At 44.8% G+C, this 16,242-nt stretch overlaps 1 protein-coding gene across 1 annotated transcript; it reads right to left on the reverse strand.

Moving 5' to 3' along the window:
• Positions 1-4,317: 4,317 nt before the first annotated feature.
• Positions 4,318-10,898, reverse strand: LOC136482317 (uncharacterized). The gene is made up of 2 exons (XM_066479530.1): positions 10,251-10,898; positions 4,318-5,126 (listed from the first exon to the last, which is right to left on the reverse strand). The coding sequence occupies exons 1-2, from the start codon at positions 10,827-10,829 to the stop codon at positions 4,767-4,769; spliced, it is 939 nt and encodes a 312-aa protein (XP_066335627.1). The 5' UTR covers positions 10,830-10,898; the 3' UTR covers positions 4,318-4,766.
• Positions 10,899-16,242: the final 5,344 nt, after the last annotated feature.

Below are 16,242 nucleotides of genomic sequence, written 5' to 3' on the forward strand. Positions count from 1 at the left end.
CAATCCATCGGCTAAAATGCAAACCAAGTGCTCTTAGGCATTGGGAATCAAAGGATCTGCTCTCTAATCGAGTTTGGAGCCTTTTCTCTCAAGGTTTGATAGGGAAATCACAAAGGAATGCTTGGGAGCTTAAGGTCACCAATGGAGAAGAGAGAGAAAGAGCTAAGAGTTGTTGGGCGTCGGTCTGTTGGGCAGAGGAAGAAGAGCCATTGGAGAGGGATGGGAAAGGTATAAATTACCCTCCAACCCCCAACAGTCAATTAAGTCGCGGTAGTGTCGTGGCTCAACTGTAGCAGTACCTCTCTTCAGGTGCGGCACTACCGCACCAGGCAAGACAGCAAGGATGAAAGCATTGAAGAGCTGGTTGTCCTGGCTAAGTAAATAAGGATGTATGTGTATAATATTGAGCACTTGATTGCACACTTTAGCAAATTTATTATGTTCCCCTTTATAGTACGGTATTCCTATACTCAAATTCAAAATATAAAAGAATTTAAATCTCCTTGGAGTTTGAAGCCATCAACATTAGTAATTGGGGGCACATTTCGTATAACATCCTCGATTCTTAGTTCCCTGCTTGTTATCTCGATAAATCTCATTAGTTCTCTAATTGTGTGATCATTGTCACCAAAACCCACAATGAGGGCTTGATTGCACTTTCAATCTCCCCCTTTTAGGAGATTGATGACAACCCAATTAGAGCTTACAACAGATATGAAACAAAACTGAGATTTTTGAGCCATGGGTGTAGAGCCTCTCCCTAAACATGTGAATAGAGAGTTGAATTCTCAAAATAGCATCAGAGGCCAAACTTCATATTTTTAGTGGAAGTGTTGGGGCTCCCCCTACATCCATGCTCCTGTGGGATGCTACACACTGTGTCAAGTATATAATCGTGATGCAAATGACAATTTATGCATGAAAGAGTTTTTCTAGGTAGCTACGTGCGGCACTACCGTTCCTTCGTTGCGGCACTGCCGGGCCAGGGGTGCGGCACTTGCCGCACTTAGTACAACAGCACAGATCAGATCAAGCACCACACAACAGTTTATATATGTAAAAGAACAATCTAGCACAGATATATGACAAACTACAGCACAGAAACGATACATGTCCACATCCGATACATATAGGGTACTTAGGTAGCAATTATTACACAAATAGAGTTTTGAGCGGCTCTCATTAGTCCTCTAATTGCGTGGTCATTATCACCAAAACCCATAATTAGGGCTTGATTGCACTTTCAATGGTTGGGTTCTATGATTAAGGTTTGACATGAAGAAATATTCATGAATATTTTCTGAATGGTCTGGGGTCCTGGCGGACCGTCTGCGGGAGCAAACCCGAGGCTAGGGGTTTCTAGGTTTGGGTTGAGTATTCAGGAAGGACGTTCCGTGTTTGACACCATGCTCGACTTGACGACATCGCCATCAATATGTTTGAGCGCCATGGTCTGGCGTCGTGTCCCTGCCTACCTCGCCGCCGACATCGACAACCGCATCCATGACTTCGTTGCTCCACCAAGAGAGATGGTGCACTTCATGTTTGGAGTAGCCATACCACGACCTCTACTTGTTGCAGCTCGCCAGACGACAGAAGCTGGAATGAACATGGGCGCGCACCTCTACTTCTTCTACGGCTACATTGGCAACCTCCTCTATTGCTTTGAGTTTTCGCCTACACACATGCAGGAGAACATCATAGTCGCCGACCCCGTCTACGGCTGTATGCTTGGCCGCATCGAGGCCATCCTTCCTGATGAAGCCTTTCCACCAGCTGGCGTCGACGACTGGACCTTACTTCGGCATGAGGACGCGTCGAGTGGAGAAGGGGGTGTCATACGCCCAATGGAGGCCCCCCACAATGGAGCAAACGGGCCAAGAGGGGCCAAAGGAGGGGCGCCAGGCACCTCCACCAGCAGACCCTAGGGAGGATGTGGGAGGGAGGGCGCCGTCGCTCCCATCGTCGTCGCCGTCGTTGTCCGAGTTACCATATTGAGTCTACTAGAGTTTGGATAGAGTTCGGTTAGTTATGGAATTGCAGTTTGTTAGTATGGAAGGGAGAATCCAATCCTATAAGGATCTCCCATAGGTTGCTTGGAGTCCAAGTCCTATAGGGACTATAAATACTAGGGGATGTAATCGATCAAACTAAGCAATAGATGAGAGATTGCTCCTTCTATCTCCTCCTGTCCTCTTTCCCTACGCCTGCTGCCACCTCTCTCCCTGCGCCTCCCTCTCCCACTTCCACAGCCGCCGCTAGCCCCCTCCCCCAACACGCCTCTTACACGCACCCTCGCGTACACCTTGAGCACCATGTACCTCTGCCTAGAGATGACCTTTGTGGGAACCTTTTTTGTCATCCATTAGGGGAGATCGCCTTTGCCCACGCTAGAAACCTTCGCAAGAATTCTCCCCTAATGACCTAATGACCCATTTAGAGAAACAAGATGATGGGTTATTCGCATTCTGAACCCAGCCACGGGAAGCAAATGCACTGGCCTAGGGCAGGCTGAAGATGTGGTCCCTGACAACCAACTCCTAGAAAAAGTCATAAACTAAATAATTTAGTGACGATTCATAGTAGAAGGGAATATTTCTTCTATTAGAAAATCGTTTTTAGGCGATCCGATAAGTCAATCACCCATATAAATCGATTTATGGGGGTGGTTGAATACCAGCCCCTACAAATGCCTTATTTTTATAGATGCTTGACTGCTTGAGTATAAGACACTTACAAATTCAGCCTATAGAAGCCGAATTTTCTCTGCCACTAAAACATGATTCTATAATAGTGTGATATTAAACCTTCGCCTTTTTTCCTAATAGGCCTTAGAAATGGAATCAGACACCATGAGATCTTTATCTACACCAATTTTTTTTATTTTAACCACCAAGAATTCAGTGGTACCTGTTGCAGTAGCCGTTTTTTTTTTTGGTGTCGGTTGATATTAAATTTTTAGTAAAGTTGTTACTCCACTAGCAGCTCACTGCGACTTACCACGAAGATGAAAAATGGTAAAACAGCTAGTCTTTTCATTGTTGATCTCGAGGAAGTGGATGTTAGCAGCTCACTGCGACTTACCACGAAGATGAAAAATGGTAAAACAGCTAGTCTTTTCATTGTTGATCTCGAGGAAGTGGATGTGGTAGGATCACTGGCGGAGCCAAGGGGGGGCTGGCAGGGGCCATGGCCCCCCCAATGTTTCACAACAACAAAAAATAGTAGTATGACTTAATATTTTTTATTTATATTAAGAGGGAGATTATATAAAATTCTTGTCATATATACCTATTAATATCTTCTAGATAATATAATTATACAAAACACAACTAGATAATAAAATTATCGCAATGAAAAAGACCGAGCCAGTCCCCCCTAAGTATAATTCCTGATGGCCGACCCCCCTGAGTATAAATCCTGGCTCCGCCACTGGGTAGGATCATCGAAACGCAGAAAATGATCGATGACTCCGTCTCTTCCGGAGTGCTTTCGAGAGGGGGTGTGGCGCCGCACCTCTGAAAATAGAAACTAAGGCAGCCCAAAATAGAAACTAAACCAGACAAACCGGTTTTAGACTAAACCATTAGCAGTGGCGGACGACAATGTTAGAGTGAAAACCATTACATTTTTCTATATCGATGCTCAAGATAACATATTTGAAGGTGCTACTTCCAACTTACACAAGACATAACACTACTTATTTAGTGATGATTCAAACAAAACCATTAGCGATGGCATCTCTGAATTAAAATAGTTTCTATACTTGTTAACAAAATTCCAGATTTTTTTTTTTGTCAAAATGAACATGTCCTTTTCTGTCTAATACCACTAGGTGATCTCTGGAGTAGATTTAGGACAAGTTGCTGCTCACTAGGTGTTCAGATCAGAACAAAAGCAACCCAAATCAAAATTACGACGCAACAAAACAGCCTAATGTATTACAAGAAACTTCTTATAATGTCAGACGGGTTCGCAATAGAGGTAGAAAATATAGACAGAGAGGATTGCAATCGAACTTTTTGTGCAGCATAATAGTGCAAAATACAAACAATTTGTGCCATTGGCAGTTACACAGCAAATTTGCATTACTTCATTAGCTCATTCTGCATACCCCTGAAGCATACAAACTTGCTAAATATTCAGCAAAAAGAATGGTGCGTTAATATGTGCCCCACTAACTACCCACCAAGAAAAAGTAGCTAGATTCTGCTGGACTACATTTGATTTGAGAAATAATTTAGACAAAAATAACAACAAATACTACACAACACCAATACAGGCCAACCCTTCTACCTGGCGTAGGGATATTTGATAGATACAATGAAATACAGTGATGAGACCACGCTTCTGATGGCCACATAGTACACGCATGCAGCAAGTGGCTTAAGCATCTGATTTGCAGAATGCTATCAGATAATTTCTTTACAGTGCATTAATACACTGATCAGCTAGAGAAGCCTGAGATGTGCAGTATCATTCAGCCTTTTTATTTGCCATCCTGTTTTCAGCGAATGCTCAAGAACCGTAACCGAGGAATCATCTATACATATTCTCTTGGACATCATAGGATTGCAGTCTAGTAGGCCTGCAATGAGGCACCGAATAGGGGCCCCGTGGCTGAAAATAGCAATGGAGGTCACTGAGCTCCCAAGACTTCCTTCATGGAGGAGATGCCTCTGGTTTACTTCTTTAGGGGAGAAATCATCTTCAGCATCATTATCCCCTGAAGTGACGAACTGGAGTCGGCTTTTCCCAGATTTCTTTCATTGGAGGCTATGTCGGTTGAGCCTGTAAAGCAAATCCCAAGGAGGGCCATCTTGGACAGAATTGCTGGAGCTCTGCCGAGAGAACCCCTTCAACTCATTTTGTTGTGACAGTGTGTCCCCCATTGCCACCTTTTCTGGTAGTCTTAGGACTGTCCGGTTGAGGAATTCCATCATCCGAAACTGTACCTGTCTGAGTGACTCCCCGGACGGTGCAGAGAAATCAGGTTGGGTGCTTTCCATCAGATTGACCATTTCTGGAGTATAAATTTCGGATTTTGGGCAGCCCTCCCACTGACCTTGACTCATTTCAGTCAAAGCATCAGACAGTTGGATCTGCTCCTCTGGGAAATCAAGTTCCTGCAGGATAACATGTCATATATTACAAACTTCAACGCAGTTAAAATGAAAAGTAAATTGTATACAGATACACATGTGCCATGTAAGTGAAGCTATAAAAGGAATGGGTGCTCCCAAAAATAGTATGCAACTGTTGTTTGCATGACATGCACACTAGGGCATTGCACTAAAATCAGCAAAACATCCATTTCAATCCCATACTAGAAAAAGATCCAATTGAAAGCTTTCATTTTTTGATACAGGAATGAGACATATCCTAAAAAACATTTATTTGCACTTTACATCTAGATCCTAGAAATTGCTTCCACAAAAATCAAAGCTTTGGGGTTCAGACTTAGAAAAAGTTCTTGGCTAATACTCCACGTTCGGGTATTCATTGACAAAAAAAGGCAATCATTGACAAGGGAGAAGCTAACATGCATACAAGATAAAAAAGGGCGTACCCAATGCAGAGAGCTCCCGCTCTGTGCGGGGTCTGGGGAAGGGTGTCAGTGGCAAGCCTTACCCTCGCCTGTGCAATGCGAGGAGACCACGACTCGATCCGCTTGCACCAGGCCCACCCTTCCTAACATGCATACAAGATATCATTAAAATATCCCAGGTAACGAACAATTGACCATTAAAAAAATGTAATGGATTGATTTTACCATGAAATAAGCAACAGATTTAGCACATTGCAAACCAAGTCAGAGTCAAGTCTAGAAATATGTTATGATCCTTAAATAAAGAAACTAACATTACCAGCATCCAATGTTATGAAAAAACACATCATCAAATCTATAGATGGCTAAACGGGTGGCACAGCATGGCACAAGCACGATTAGGAAAGGCACAGTTAGGCATGAATATGATAGGCACGGTTAGCTAGCTGTGCCATGCCGTGCTCACTGACGGGCTCATCGGCCAGTCTAGGAACGGTAAAACAGAGCCATAACCATGCCTGTGCCAGAACGTCAGCCCAGTGAACCTGTGTGCCTGCACTGGCCTGGCAAGCCAATACACAAATCCAAGAACTCAAGAACACCAAAAAGTTCAAGCCAAATCCAAGTCACAGATCCATCATCCACACATACACAACAGCACAAATGCAACTCACAAAAATCATCATCCATACACCACATATACACAAATCACAGCCATCTTGGATCTCACCGCCGCTGGATCTCACTGACTGCTGCGCGCCGTCATCTGATTCCGCAACAACGCCGCACAATCCAGCTGTTGACAGGAGGGGACGCCAGGAGGAGAGGGAGGGGGGAGCGACGGCCGGGAGTGGAAGGGAGCAGTGCCGAGAAGGGAGAGGATGGCCAGAGCCCAGAGGGAAGGGTAACGGCGCCAGAATGCGAGCACAGTGGCAGAAAGGGTGGGGAAACAGGAGAGGCGATACGGTAGTTAGGGTTTTCATGAAGCGGCCACTTAACAGGCCGGCCAGTAAACGGGCTGTGCTCACGTCGGCACGGCAAGCAAAGGTCAAGCCCAAGCATGGCACACCTCAACAGGCCACGCCATGCCTCATGCTGCCTGTTTGACCAGCCCTTTTGGCCATCTAATAACCAAATCCGATAGACAACTTCTGTATGTCAGCATTTGAGGAATAACCATTTTATGGTATAATCGTATAAGGTATTGTTTGGTCTACAAAGCTAGACTAAAAAAAAAAGGGCATACCCAGTGCAGAGAGCTCCCGCTCTGTGCGGGGTCTGGGGAAGGGTGTCAGTGGCAAGTCTTACCCTCGCCTGTGCAATGCGAGGAGACCGCGACTCGAACCCAGGACCTTCCGGTCACAGGCGGTAAGACTCTACCGCTTGCACCAGGTCTACAAAGCTAGACTATGGTTAGAAATAACTATGTAGAAATGAGCGTCGACGGTGGACAATGGCAGGGGCTCGTGGGCTATCCCACTTGACTGCCCCCGCCCAAGCTGTTAGTTGATTTGTTGTAGGTGCAGGGTCGCTTTTTCTTTCTTTACCGGCGCAAATGTATCTTATGAGATAAAGACAAGGGTGTGTGGGTGTGTATCGTACTAAGGGTTCTTTACCCCCTATTTCTTCTTAATATAATGAAGCGCAGCTCTCCTGCGTTTCGAGAAAAAAAAAGTTTCCAAAAAATATATCATAGCAGAAGTAGGCAAGTAGCAATGTCTCAGTTGATTTAGTTTCAACTAATTATCAGGAACTAAGGCAACTTATGGAACGTGATCTGCAACAGATAGGTACCAACAGAGGCTAGAAATCTTGGTGATATTTTCAGTTGAATGGCTTGCAGAACTAAACCATGCAGCAGTAGCCATCTGAAATAAGGGACCACAGTTTAAGGAACAAGTATTTGTCTTAAGAAAAAAAATCATATTATAAATGCACAATGCATGACTTTTCTTCCAGATCCCCAAGGAACATCTTCAATGAATTTTTCGTTCTACTGCGAGAAGAGCAATTATCGCCTAATAAGGACATAGTTTACAAGGCTGACACAATAAAATCACATAAAAGCATTGAATCTTTGCATGCAGAGCATTTCCACGCCATTATTTCCTTATGTAATATAAATCGTAACTTTCTTCCACGTTGTTATTTCATTCTTTTGTTAAAGACATTCCTGTTATTCCTATGTTACAGGAAACAGCCTTAATAATTTAACACTTACAGGCACTCAATTACAATTATCATTCCTATGAGATATTGTTCAGCAGAAAGCATAGAGATATTTTTTCCCAGTTGTAAATTAACTACCATTAAATTATAGAAAGGCAGCAAGATATGCTCGAAAGCTGTCTCAACCGCCATCCATTTCAGGTTACGATGCATTTGATACAACAGCTTGTCAATTCATGCTAGTGTCATGTGGTGTATACTATCTGTGGGCGCATCTCTGGTGAAAATGGCACAAATATTGAAAATAGTGAAGATCCATCCAAAAGTATACTTTGAAATTTCGATAAAATCTGAAACTTGGTGCATTCATAGTTCATGTTATGATGTACTTTATCACAAAAGTTGAGATTCAAACTCATTATAGATTAATTCATATGAAAATGGAAAATTTGGCACCCGAATTATTCATTTCTGTACGAACTAATCTAGAATGAGTTGGAATCTCAGCTTTTACAACAAAGTACATCTATGAATGACTATGGTCTATCGATATGCCAAGTTTTTTTTCCCCAAAACTTCAAAGTACGCTTTTGGATGAAACTTAACCAGTTTCATAGTTTTTAAGGCGGTAAGGCGAGGTGCGGCGCTCCACCCCCTTCCAGACGCCTAGGCGAATTAGGCGCGCGGCGAGGCGACGCCATACACATACTGCTGTACACAATCAGAGCCTCAGAGGCACATATAACAATGACACAGATCAATAAATTAACCTCTCTTATGCAGCAAAGTTCAGACGTCAGAGGGACAAACAGTCAAGCATATATTAATTATTCATAGCAATTAGGCAACCACATCAAAAGAGCACACCTGTGAGCTATCCATTCCAACTATCAAACTGTAACACATAAATAGGAGAAACGAGCAGAGCAGAGAAAGCAAAGTAGAGCACAGGAAGGAGCAGAGCATGGGAACGAGGCAGAGGAAGAGCAGAGGAAGAAGGGGGAGCAAGGGGAGAGCCGCAGAGCAGCAGAGGAAAGTGGAGGAGAGGATGTAACAGCCAATCGCGCGGTCGCAGAGCAGAGTCGCAGAGCAGCAGAGCAAGAGGAGAGGATGACCAGTTTTCAAAATTTTTGCCACATTCACTAAAGATGCACCCTTATATTAACACCAGTCCTTCAAACGAATTCCAGCAAAACAAAAATAAGAGACTCCTCCTGGTTCCTTCAGTTTTTTCCTATCTATGTTTTCTGTACCTATCAATGGTCACATATGTGAAACTGTTATGTGTTGAGATAAGTTGACAGTGTAGTATTATTTGATTTTGTCTTGCTAAAGTGTATAGTGCACTATTCAGAAGCTCAAAAGGTAAAGAAAACACCAAAGGAACCATAGAATAATTCAATCGTACGAAAAATGTAATAAAAGAAAGAAAGAAAGAAAATAACTGCCTCAGATTCACCAAAGTTTGGTGTAAGACTTGGAAGACTCAGCAAGAGATTTGATCTTCTCATGGAAAAAAACTACATGAAAAAACACAGATTCAGCATTGACTAAGTGGCAGGCTTTCAATATTACAAATAAGTGTTATATCCCCATTAAAGCTAACAACATAACAAATATTATTTCAAAAGATAAATGATTGACAGCCACTTGTCCAATGTGGGAAATAATCAAAATAAAATGGGAAAAAAACTGACATGGAAGATAAAGAAACTGCTTTCTTACCCAATAATCACAGAAGTACCTATATCAACTAGTTGCGATTTTTTTTCTCAAACATGCAGGAGAGCTGCGTATCATTATATTTAGAAGAAGAAAAGGAGTCTAAGAAAACTCAAAACACAAAACAAGCCCATTAGGGCATGAGTTCACATGAGTGATTAGCCAGGAAGACAAGAAACTTCGACCAGCGACCTAAGCTCCACACCACACCAAAACTAGTTGCGATTTGCGACCACAGAACATAAAAAAGTTTTTGTACAATTATCAGTGCCTAAGACAATGTGTGCAACCCTAAAGGACAACCTTCCATACCATGAAGACTACATCCAGTATTCCTCAAAGGCCTATGCATTCCTGAACTAACAGGGGAATGGCTGCAGCTTAAACTACTGAGAATCGAACACATTCAGAATACACCATGCTTACGCTGCCTAGCATACAACAAAGAGCAAAGAGCACCTTTTATCACCTATTTTAGCACCATATTTTAGTGGCACGATCTGAGAGATGTGCATCAAACAAACATAAGACACAACAAAGGCTACTTATTTGAACTAATGTTCACAACGCAAGATATCACCCTTTCTTCAAAAGATCATAGTTTTAGCACAACACGGAGAATTCCAGCTGACACGAGAGTTCATGATGTAAAGTACAATGCAGATGCCGAAATAACAAGCATTGTTTTAATTTTTTGACATAATTGAGTTTACGACATAAAAACTGCGAGGTCTAGTTCAGGCACATTGCAAGACAAAAGTAAAGTGGCAGCAACGTAATGCAGCGGCAGGAGTTGCGAAGAACTGCTCACCCGACAGACGAGGGCGGCGGTGGCGCGCGCGCGGTCAAGCGGGGACGCGTAGGCGGCGGCGAGCCTGGCGCCGCGGGAGCGCAGGAACACGGCGAGCGCGCGTGCCTGGCGCTCCCCGCGCGCCGTGAGCGCGGCGGCCGGCCATCGGCCGCCGACGCGGTCGGGTCGCATGGCAGCGGCGCACTCGCCGTGGCTGACCAGCACGACCTCGACGGCCGCGGCGTCGGCCTGCCTGCCCGGGTGCGGGGACGGGGACGGCGGCGGCGGGGGCAGGAGGACGTGGCAGGGGTCCCAGACCTTGATGCCGTGCCCCGCGAGGAGGCGCGGGGTGCCAGCCGCCGAGGGCTGCGGCGAGAGCGGCGAGTCGGCGGCGAGGCACGGCAGCACCTCGGGCTCCTGCTCCAGCACCTTGGACGCGGACGCCGCCGGGGGCACGCGGACCGGCGCCTGCGCCAGAGCGGGCGGGGGCGCCGGTGCGCCCGCGGAGGAGACGGCCGCCGCAGAGGGCTCCTCGCCGTCCTCGTCGTTGTCGCCGCCGGCGGTGGAGACGGACGAGTGGGAGGAGTGGGCGGAGCCCATCGCGGTCGCGGCGGCGAGATCTGACACCGGGGCGGTGGGAACGCGAGACTGGGGCTGGCGCTGCAGAGGTCCGAGTGAGTGATGTCGCGGCAGTGGTTTGGTTTGGTGTGGTCGGTGCCTTCGTGGCGAGGGGAGAGCGAGCGCTGAGATTCGTGCAGCCACGCTGCATCTTTTTTTCTCTATGTCCGATTGTATAGCCGTATGCTCCCGTGGCAAAGCCGTATTAAAAAACGGTAATGCTCCAATTAAGAGGTTCCGAACACACTCTGTTCGTTCTCGCATCCAATCCCTCGCTTCTTCCTTCCTTTCACGATCGCGCCCTGCCCCTATACCGACGCGCGACCATAGCTGCCTCCGTGGCCGGCAACGGCGCCCCCCTAAACTCGGCGTCCTCCTACCCCACCCCCACAGTGCCCCTCCCCCATCCGGCGTCCTCATCCACTTGAAGCGTCCAATGCTCGTGGATCCGGTGACCCTCTCCTCCACTCCAGTGAGATCCATGGAGCACGAGCTATGGTGTTGCAGGGGAGTGGGCGGCTTTGCCCCACCCTGGCGCAGCGCCCTTACCACCCCCGACGGCGCCCTCTCTCACCATGGCGACCAAGCTCTCCCCCACCCCGGTGGCCAGAATCGACCGGCCTAGTCTTCTCCTCCCCTATGTTGCATATGTATGTTCAAGTATTTCATGTGTTTCAGATGTATGTTGTATTTATTTTTCTATGGATGTTGCAGAAGTAGATTGGAGGATGTTGTACATACTGCATATGTTGTAGTTGTTTCAGAGGCATGTTCCAAGCGTATGTTTCGAGTGTTTTAAATGTTTCAGAGCTATGTTTCATTTGTGTTTTCCGGATGCATGTTGCAAGTGTGTTTTATCTGGATGTTGCATATGTTTCACACATACGTTGCATGTGTTTTATTTTGACGTTACGTATGGTTGCAATGGTTTTCAATTGTTTTTAGGTGTTTTTTTAAGTGTTTCAGAAGCATGTTTCATGTGTTTTAACTGCATTCAGACGTATGTTGCAACTATTGTATTTGGATGTTTTGAAAGTAGTTCAGGTGTTGCATCTCTCCTCCCCCACCTTCTGTTGCATCGTTTCTCTTGACGCCGGCAGGGCATCCATACGACGCCGCGGCCAGGTCCTTTCGAATCGGAGGCGCCACACGCCCTTTCTCTTTTGTTGCTTGGGCTCCGCGGGCTCCGCGTGGAGAGCGAAACAGAGTGCAGCGCGCGGACGTCCGTCCGGACGTCTAGGTGCTAGCACTACCGATTCAAAAATCAAAATGTTGTCCCCAATTTCTTGATGAAAAATGGGTAATTTTTGTTCTTGTACCTAGGCGGCATAGGCCCTGCTTAGAACTGCTATCGGCGGACACATGGTGCGATAGTTGAACCATGACTCTACGAGAGAAATCGGCGATGTAATTTATTTTTCAAATTTTCTCTTCAAGGGCGATCGTGAGAAAAGACATTTAGCAAGATGCCAAGATTCTTCCAACTCTTGCCACAGGCGCAAAATAAGCAAAAACAAGCACCCCATAGTTGTCACGCATCTCAACGAGTCAGTTCCATGGTCTACCTTACCGTCTCAGTGAAGAAGGAAGAAAATTGATGGAACTCCTTCCCTCCCTATTGAAAAAATAATCAATTATTTACAGGCCACTAAAAAGTTATCTCTTATTCAACCACTCACAGCATGTTTGCTTGCTCGAATCTGGCTTATAAGCCATGGCTTATTAGCCAACGAAAAATATTTTTCTCTCACATTAAACCAGCCAACAGTACTTTCAGCCATGGCTTATAAGTCAAACCAGTCCAAACGAACAGGGCGTGAGTCATATTTCTTTAGACCATAGTGTTAATGTTGTTTATTTTAGGTGTAATGGTAGCTAACGGCAGATGAAATATCTATCTTACCCTTTGGCTCATCATGCGAACCAATATTTAATACTGCCATCAGTGCCACTTCGATGACGCAAATCGCATTCCCATTTTCAACCTAACAAAATTTACACTCAACTATTGCCGTTACCTATATCACACGCACGCATTTTGCCATTTGAATTTTTTTACTGGAGCAAGTACAAAATTGTTCAATTTATACAAAGAAAAAGAAGGGAAGATTAAAGCAACAAACTAACAAAAATGGCCATGAACACATTTTAGAAATTCAAAAAATATATATACATATATATATATACATATATAGTAGTTCTATATATATATATATATATATATATATATATATATATATATATATATATATATCAAATTACCCATTTCGTGCATCACCAGGAATGGCCATAAACACATCTTAGAAATTCCAAATTACAGCAACAAACTAACAAGAATGCTTGTTCATTAGAGTAACAAAATTTCTTTTTTTTTCGCACAAAGGAAAAATATTAAAGAACAATAAAAAATAGTTTTCATTGAACTGCAATTACACCATTTTCTTCCAAAGGGATCTGTCCGCTCATCCGTCAGCAATGCAACAGACAATGAGACAATCACGAACTTATGTGATGCTCAGTTGCTCACCATTGCGGTGCTAGCTGATGCCCGCCGGTCTATGATATCGAGAACATAACGGTCTCCTGCTCACTTTGTCGGTTCCTTCATTCAACTGAAAGATTGAAAACTTGCATGATACCCAAGACTAATCTTTTTCATCGTCCACTAGGTTAAAATGAAAAGAATGCAAACTAACGATAACCAATAGATCAATGGGTGCCGGGAGCCTTGATCTATTATTTGTGCATCCATGGGTGAAAAAAAAGAAGTAAAGAAAAAAAAACAAGATGATGAAGACTAGGAGTTGACAACAAAAAGAGGTTAGAGGTGTCACATTTAACTTTGGGAATCAAATACAAACCAGAAGAATAAAATTTGTGACAAATTGGGCAAAACCAGACAAAACTGGTCAGGCCAGTTTAGGAATTGGCCCAAGCTAGCTTTTTGGCCTTAATATGTGTTTACTTGGAAAACCGACTGAAAGTCCTAATTTGATTTTGGATAATTGATGAAACCTATGGCTAACCTTTGATTTAAGTGTGTGAATTAGATAAGGTAGTCCAATCCAAGTGATGGAAAAAGGTGAAGTCCATGGTGATGAAGGTGGACATGAGATGATGGTGATCAAGCTCCAATTTTGAAAAGAAGAAATTGAAAAACAAAAACCAAGGAGGTCAAGTCAAATGTATCAAATAGATTTTTGTAATAGCACTTAAGACAACATAGAGGGTGCATGTGTATTTAGGATCGATAGCCGTCCTATAAAGAGGGAAAATCTTTGGCTAAGCAGTTATCGAGTGCCACTAGGTGACATGATTCTTGCATATGCATTTAGGGACCTAGTGTGAAAAATGTTTTAAAAAAATACTAACACACGAGCACATGAGTTGTACACACTGTGGTTAGCAACTTGGAAGCAAGGGTGAAGAAGTTGAGGAGTTAAAAAAAGAAAAAGGAGGAGACAGTAGTGACCAGACTCTGGCGCCGGGGTGACCGGACTCACCCCGGGCGCGTCCGGTCAGTAGCGTAGAGAAGGAGGCGCTCGATCGGACACTGGAGAGCTGGCGCAACCGGACACATGGGAAACATTGTTCCCGTGTCCGGTCAGTACTCGGTGGCGCGCGCGGTGCTGTGCTGAGTGGACCGGACCCTCAGGGCACGTTTGGTCGCCTTGGACCTGACACGTCTGGGCATGTTTTTCACGCTCGGGGAGCATACTGGAAATGACCAGACCCTGAGTGGCACCGAGTCTGGTCGCTGCTCAGGTGAGTCTGGTCCTAACTTAAGTGTTCGCGTGCTCGGGAGATAGCCGTTGGAATCGAGCGGTGAAAATTCAAAGGCGTGACACGTGGCGGCCATCTACCGATCGGACGCTGGGGTGCGTCCGGTCAGGTGCATCCGGTCGTGCATGCACAAAGCAACGGCTCTATTCATTTGAGGAGGGTCTATAAATAGCTCTTGGCCAGCTTGGGGCTCCATCTCTTGGCAATTTTGACATACTTGATATCCTTGTGAGCCTAAATAAACACCTCCCACTCATCTCCATCATTGATTCATCATCATAGTGAGATTGGGAGTGATTCCAATTGCAATTGCTTGAGTAATTGTATCTAGTGGCACTTGGGGATCGTTGTGGCTGCGGATTTTCTTGTTTCTCTCGGTGGTTGCCCCCACCTAGACGGCTTGGAGTAGCGAAGGAGCATCGGCACGAGTTGGTGATTGTTCATGGCCGTCTCCTAGTGATTTGTGAGGGTTCTTGTACCTTCCCCGGTGGAGAGCCGAAAGGTATCTCTAGTGGATTGCTCTTGTTATTGAGTTACCTCACTTGTGGGTAGGTTCTTTGCGGCGCTAAGTGTTGTCTAGGTGTGTGATACCTATTAGCCTCCAAACCACCAAGTGTTGGTTAACACAACGGGGACTAGCGTGCCGGCAAGAACGTGAACCTCAAGAGAAAATCTTATGTCTATTGTGATTGGCATTCTCTCGGTGATTGAATTGGTTTTCATATTCATTAATTGGTTCATTCCTCGACACGATGGTACAATTATCTTACTCATATCCTTACATTCTTGCAAACTAGTTGTGTAGTAAGCTCTTTAGTGTAGCTAGTTTTGAGAGCTTGCTTGCTAGTTTAGTTTCACCTAGTGGAGCTCTTTAGTGTAGAGTCTTTGAGAGCTCTTAGTGATAGCGACTTAGCTTCTTGTGTGCCTAGAGATTGTAGCAACTAGAACTGTTGGGATAGGTAGCTTACAACCCTCGTAGAGCTAGAACAAAATTGCCTTAAGCCATTTAGTGTACTAACCTCTTGCTCTAGTGTTCTTGTAGAGATTTTAAATAGGCTATTCACCCCCTCTTGCCATATTAGGACCTTTCACCGACCTAGGCTATTTTTGGCTGGTTGTGGCCGTAACCCTACGCAAACTCGCCCAAGCCGATTTTAGAAAGTGGCCTCAGTTAGTTTTGGCTCTCTTAGTCTAAACCAATCCTTTGTATACAAACTGCTTTGATCACATGAGAAACTTCTGATTTTGTTTGGAGAAGGCTTCCTACTAGTATAAGACCAGCTCCTATATATATTAGAGGATCATGGCCATTGAAGTGAACTACACACAATCGATCAAAAATTAATCTATTACTACTCCATTATGTCTTGCTCCTCCAACCCTCTGTTGTCCAGTGCCTCTCTTAGCGAGATTCATTGGCATTCTAGATGACCTTACCAATCCTAGGGCAACCCCAATGTGATCCTCCCTAACTGCGTGGCTTTTCGAGTGAAGAACGAGCGACAAATCTGCATGGCCATCCTGCTCATCAGCATTGTTTTTGACCTCTCTCTGCCGCATGCTAGGCCACGTGCGGTCTCAAGTGAGCTAATCTCTACTTGTGTGTGACCTG

The sequence above is a fragment of the Miscanthus floridulus genome, chromosome 9 (genome assembly GCF_019320115.1).
Source record: "Miscanthus floridulus cultivar M001 chromosome 9, ASM1932011v1, whole genome shotgun sequence".
In the NCBI taxonomy this organism is placed as follows: Eukaryota; Viridiplantae; Streptophyta; class Magnoliopsida; order Poales; family Poaceae; genus Miscanthus; species Miscanthus floridulus.

Coding starts and splice junctions, on each gene's coding strand:
- LOC136482317 (XM_066479530.1), bottom strand. CDS start 10,829: ATGGGCTCCGCCCACTCCTCCCACTCGTCCGTCTCCACCGCCGGCGGC. Junction 5,127..10,250: donor CCGCCGCCCTCGTCTGTCGG/GTGAGCAGTTCT, acceptor GTTATCCTGCAG/GAACTTGATTTCCCAGAGGA.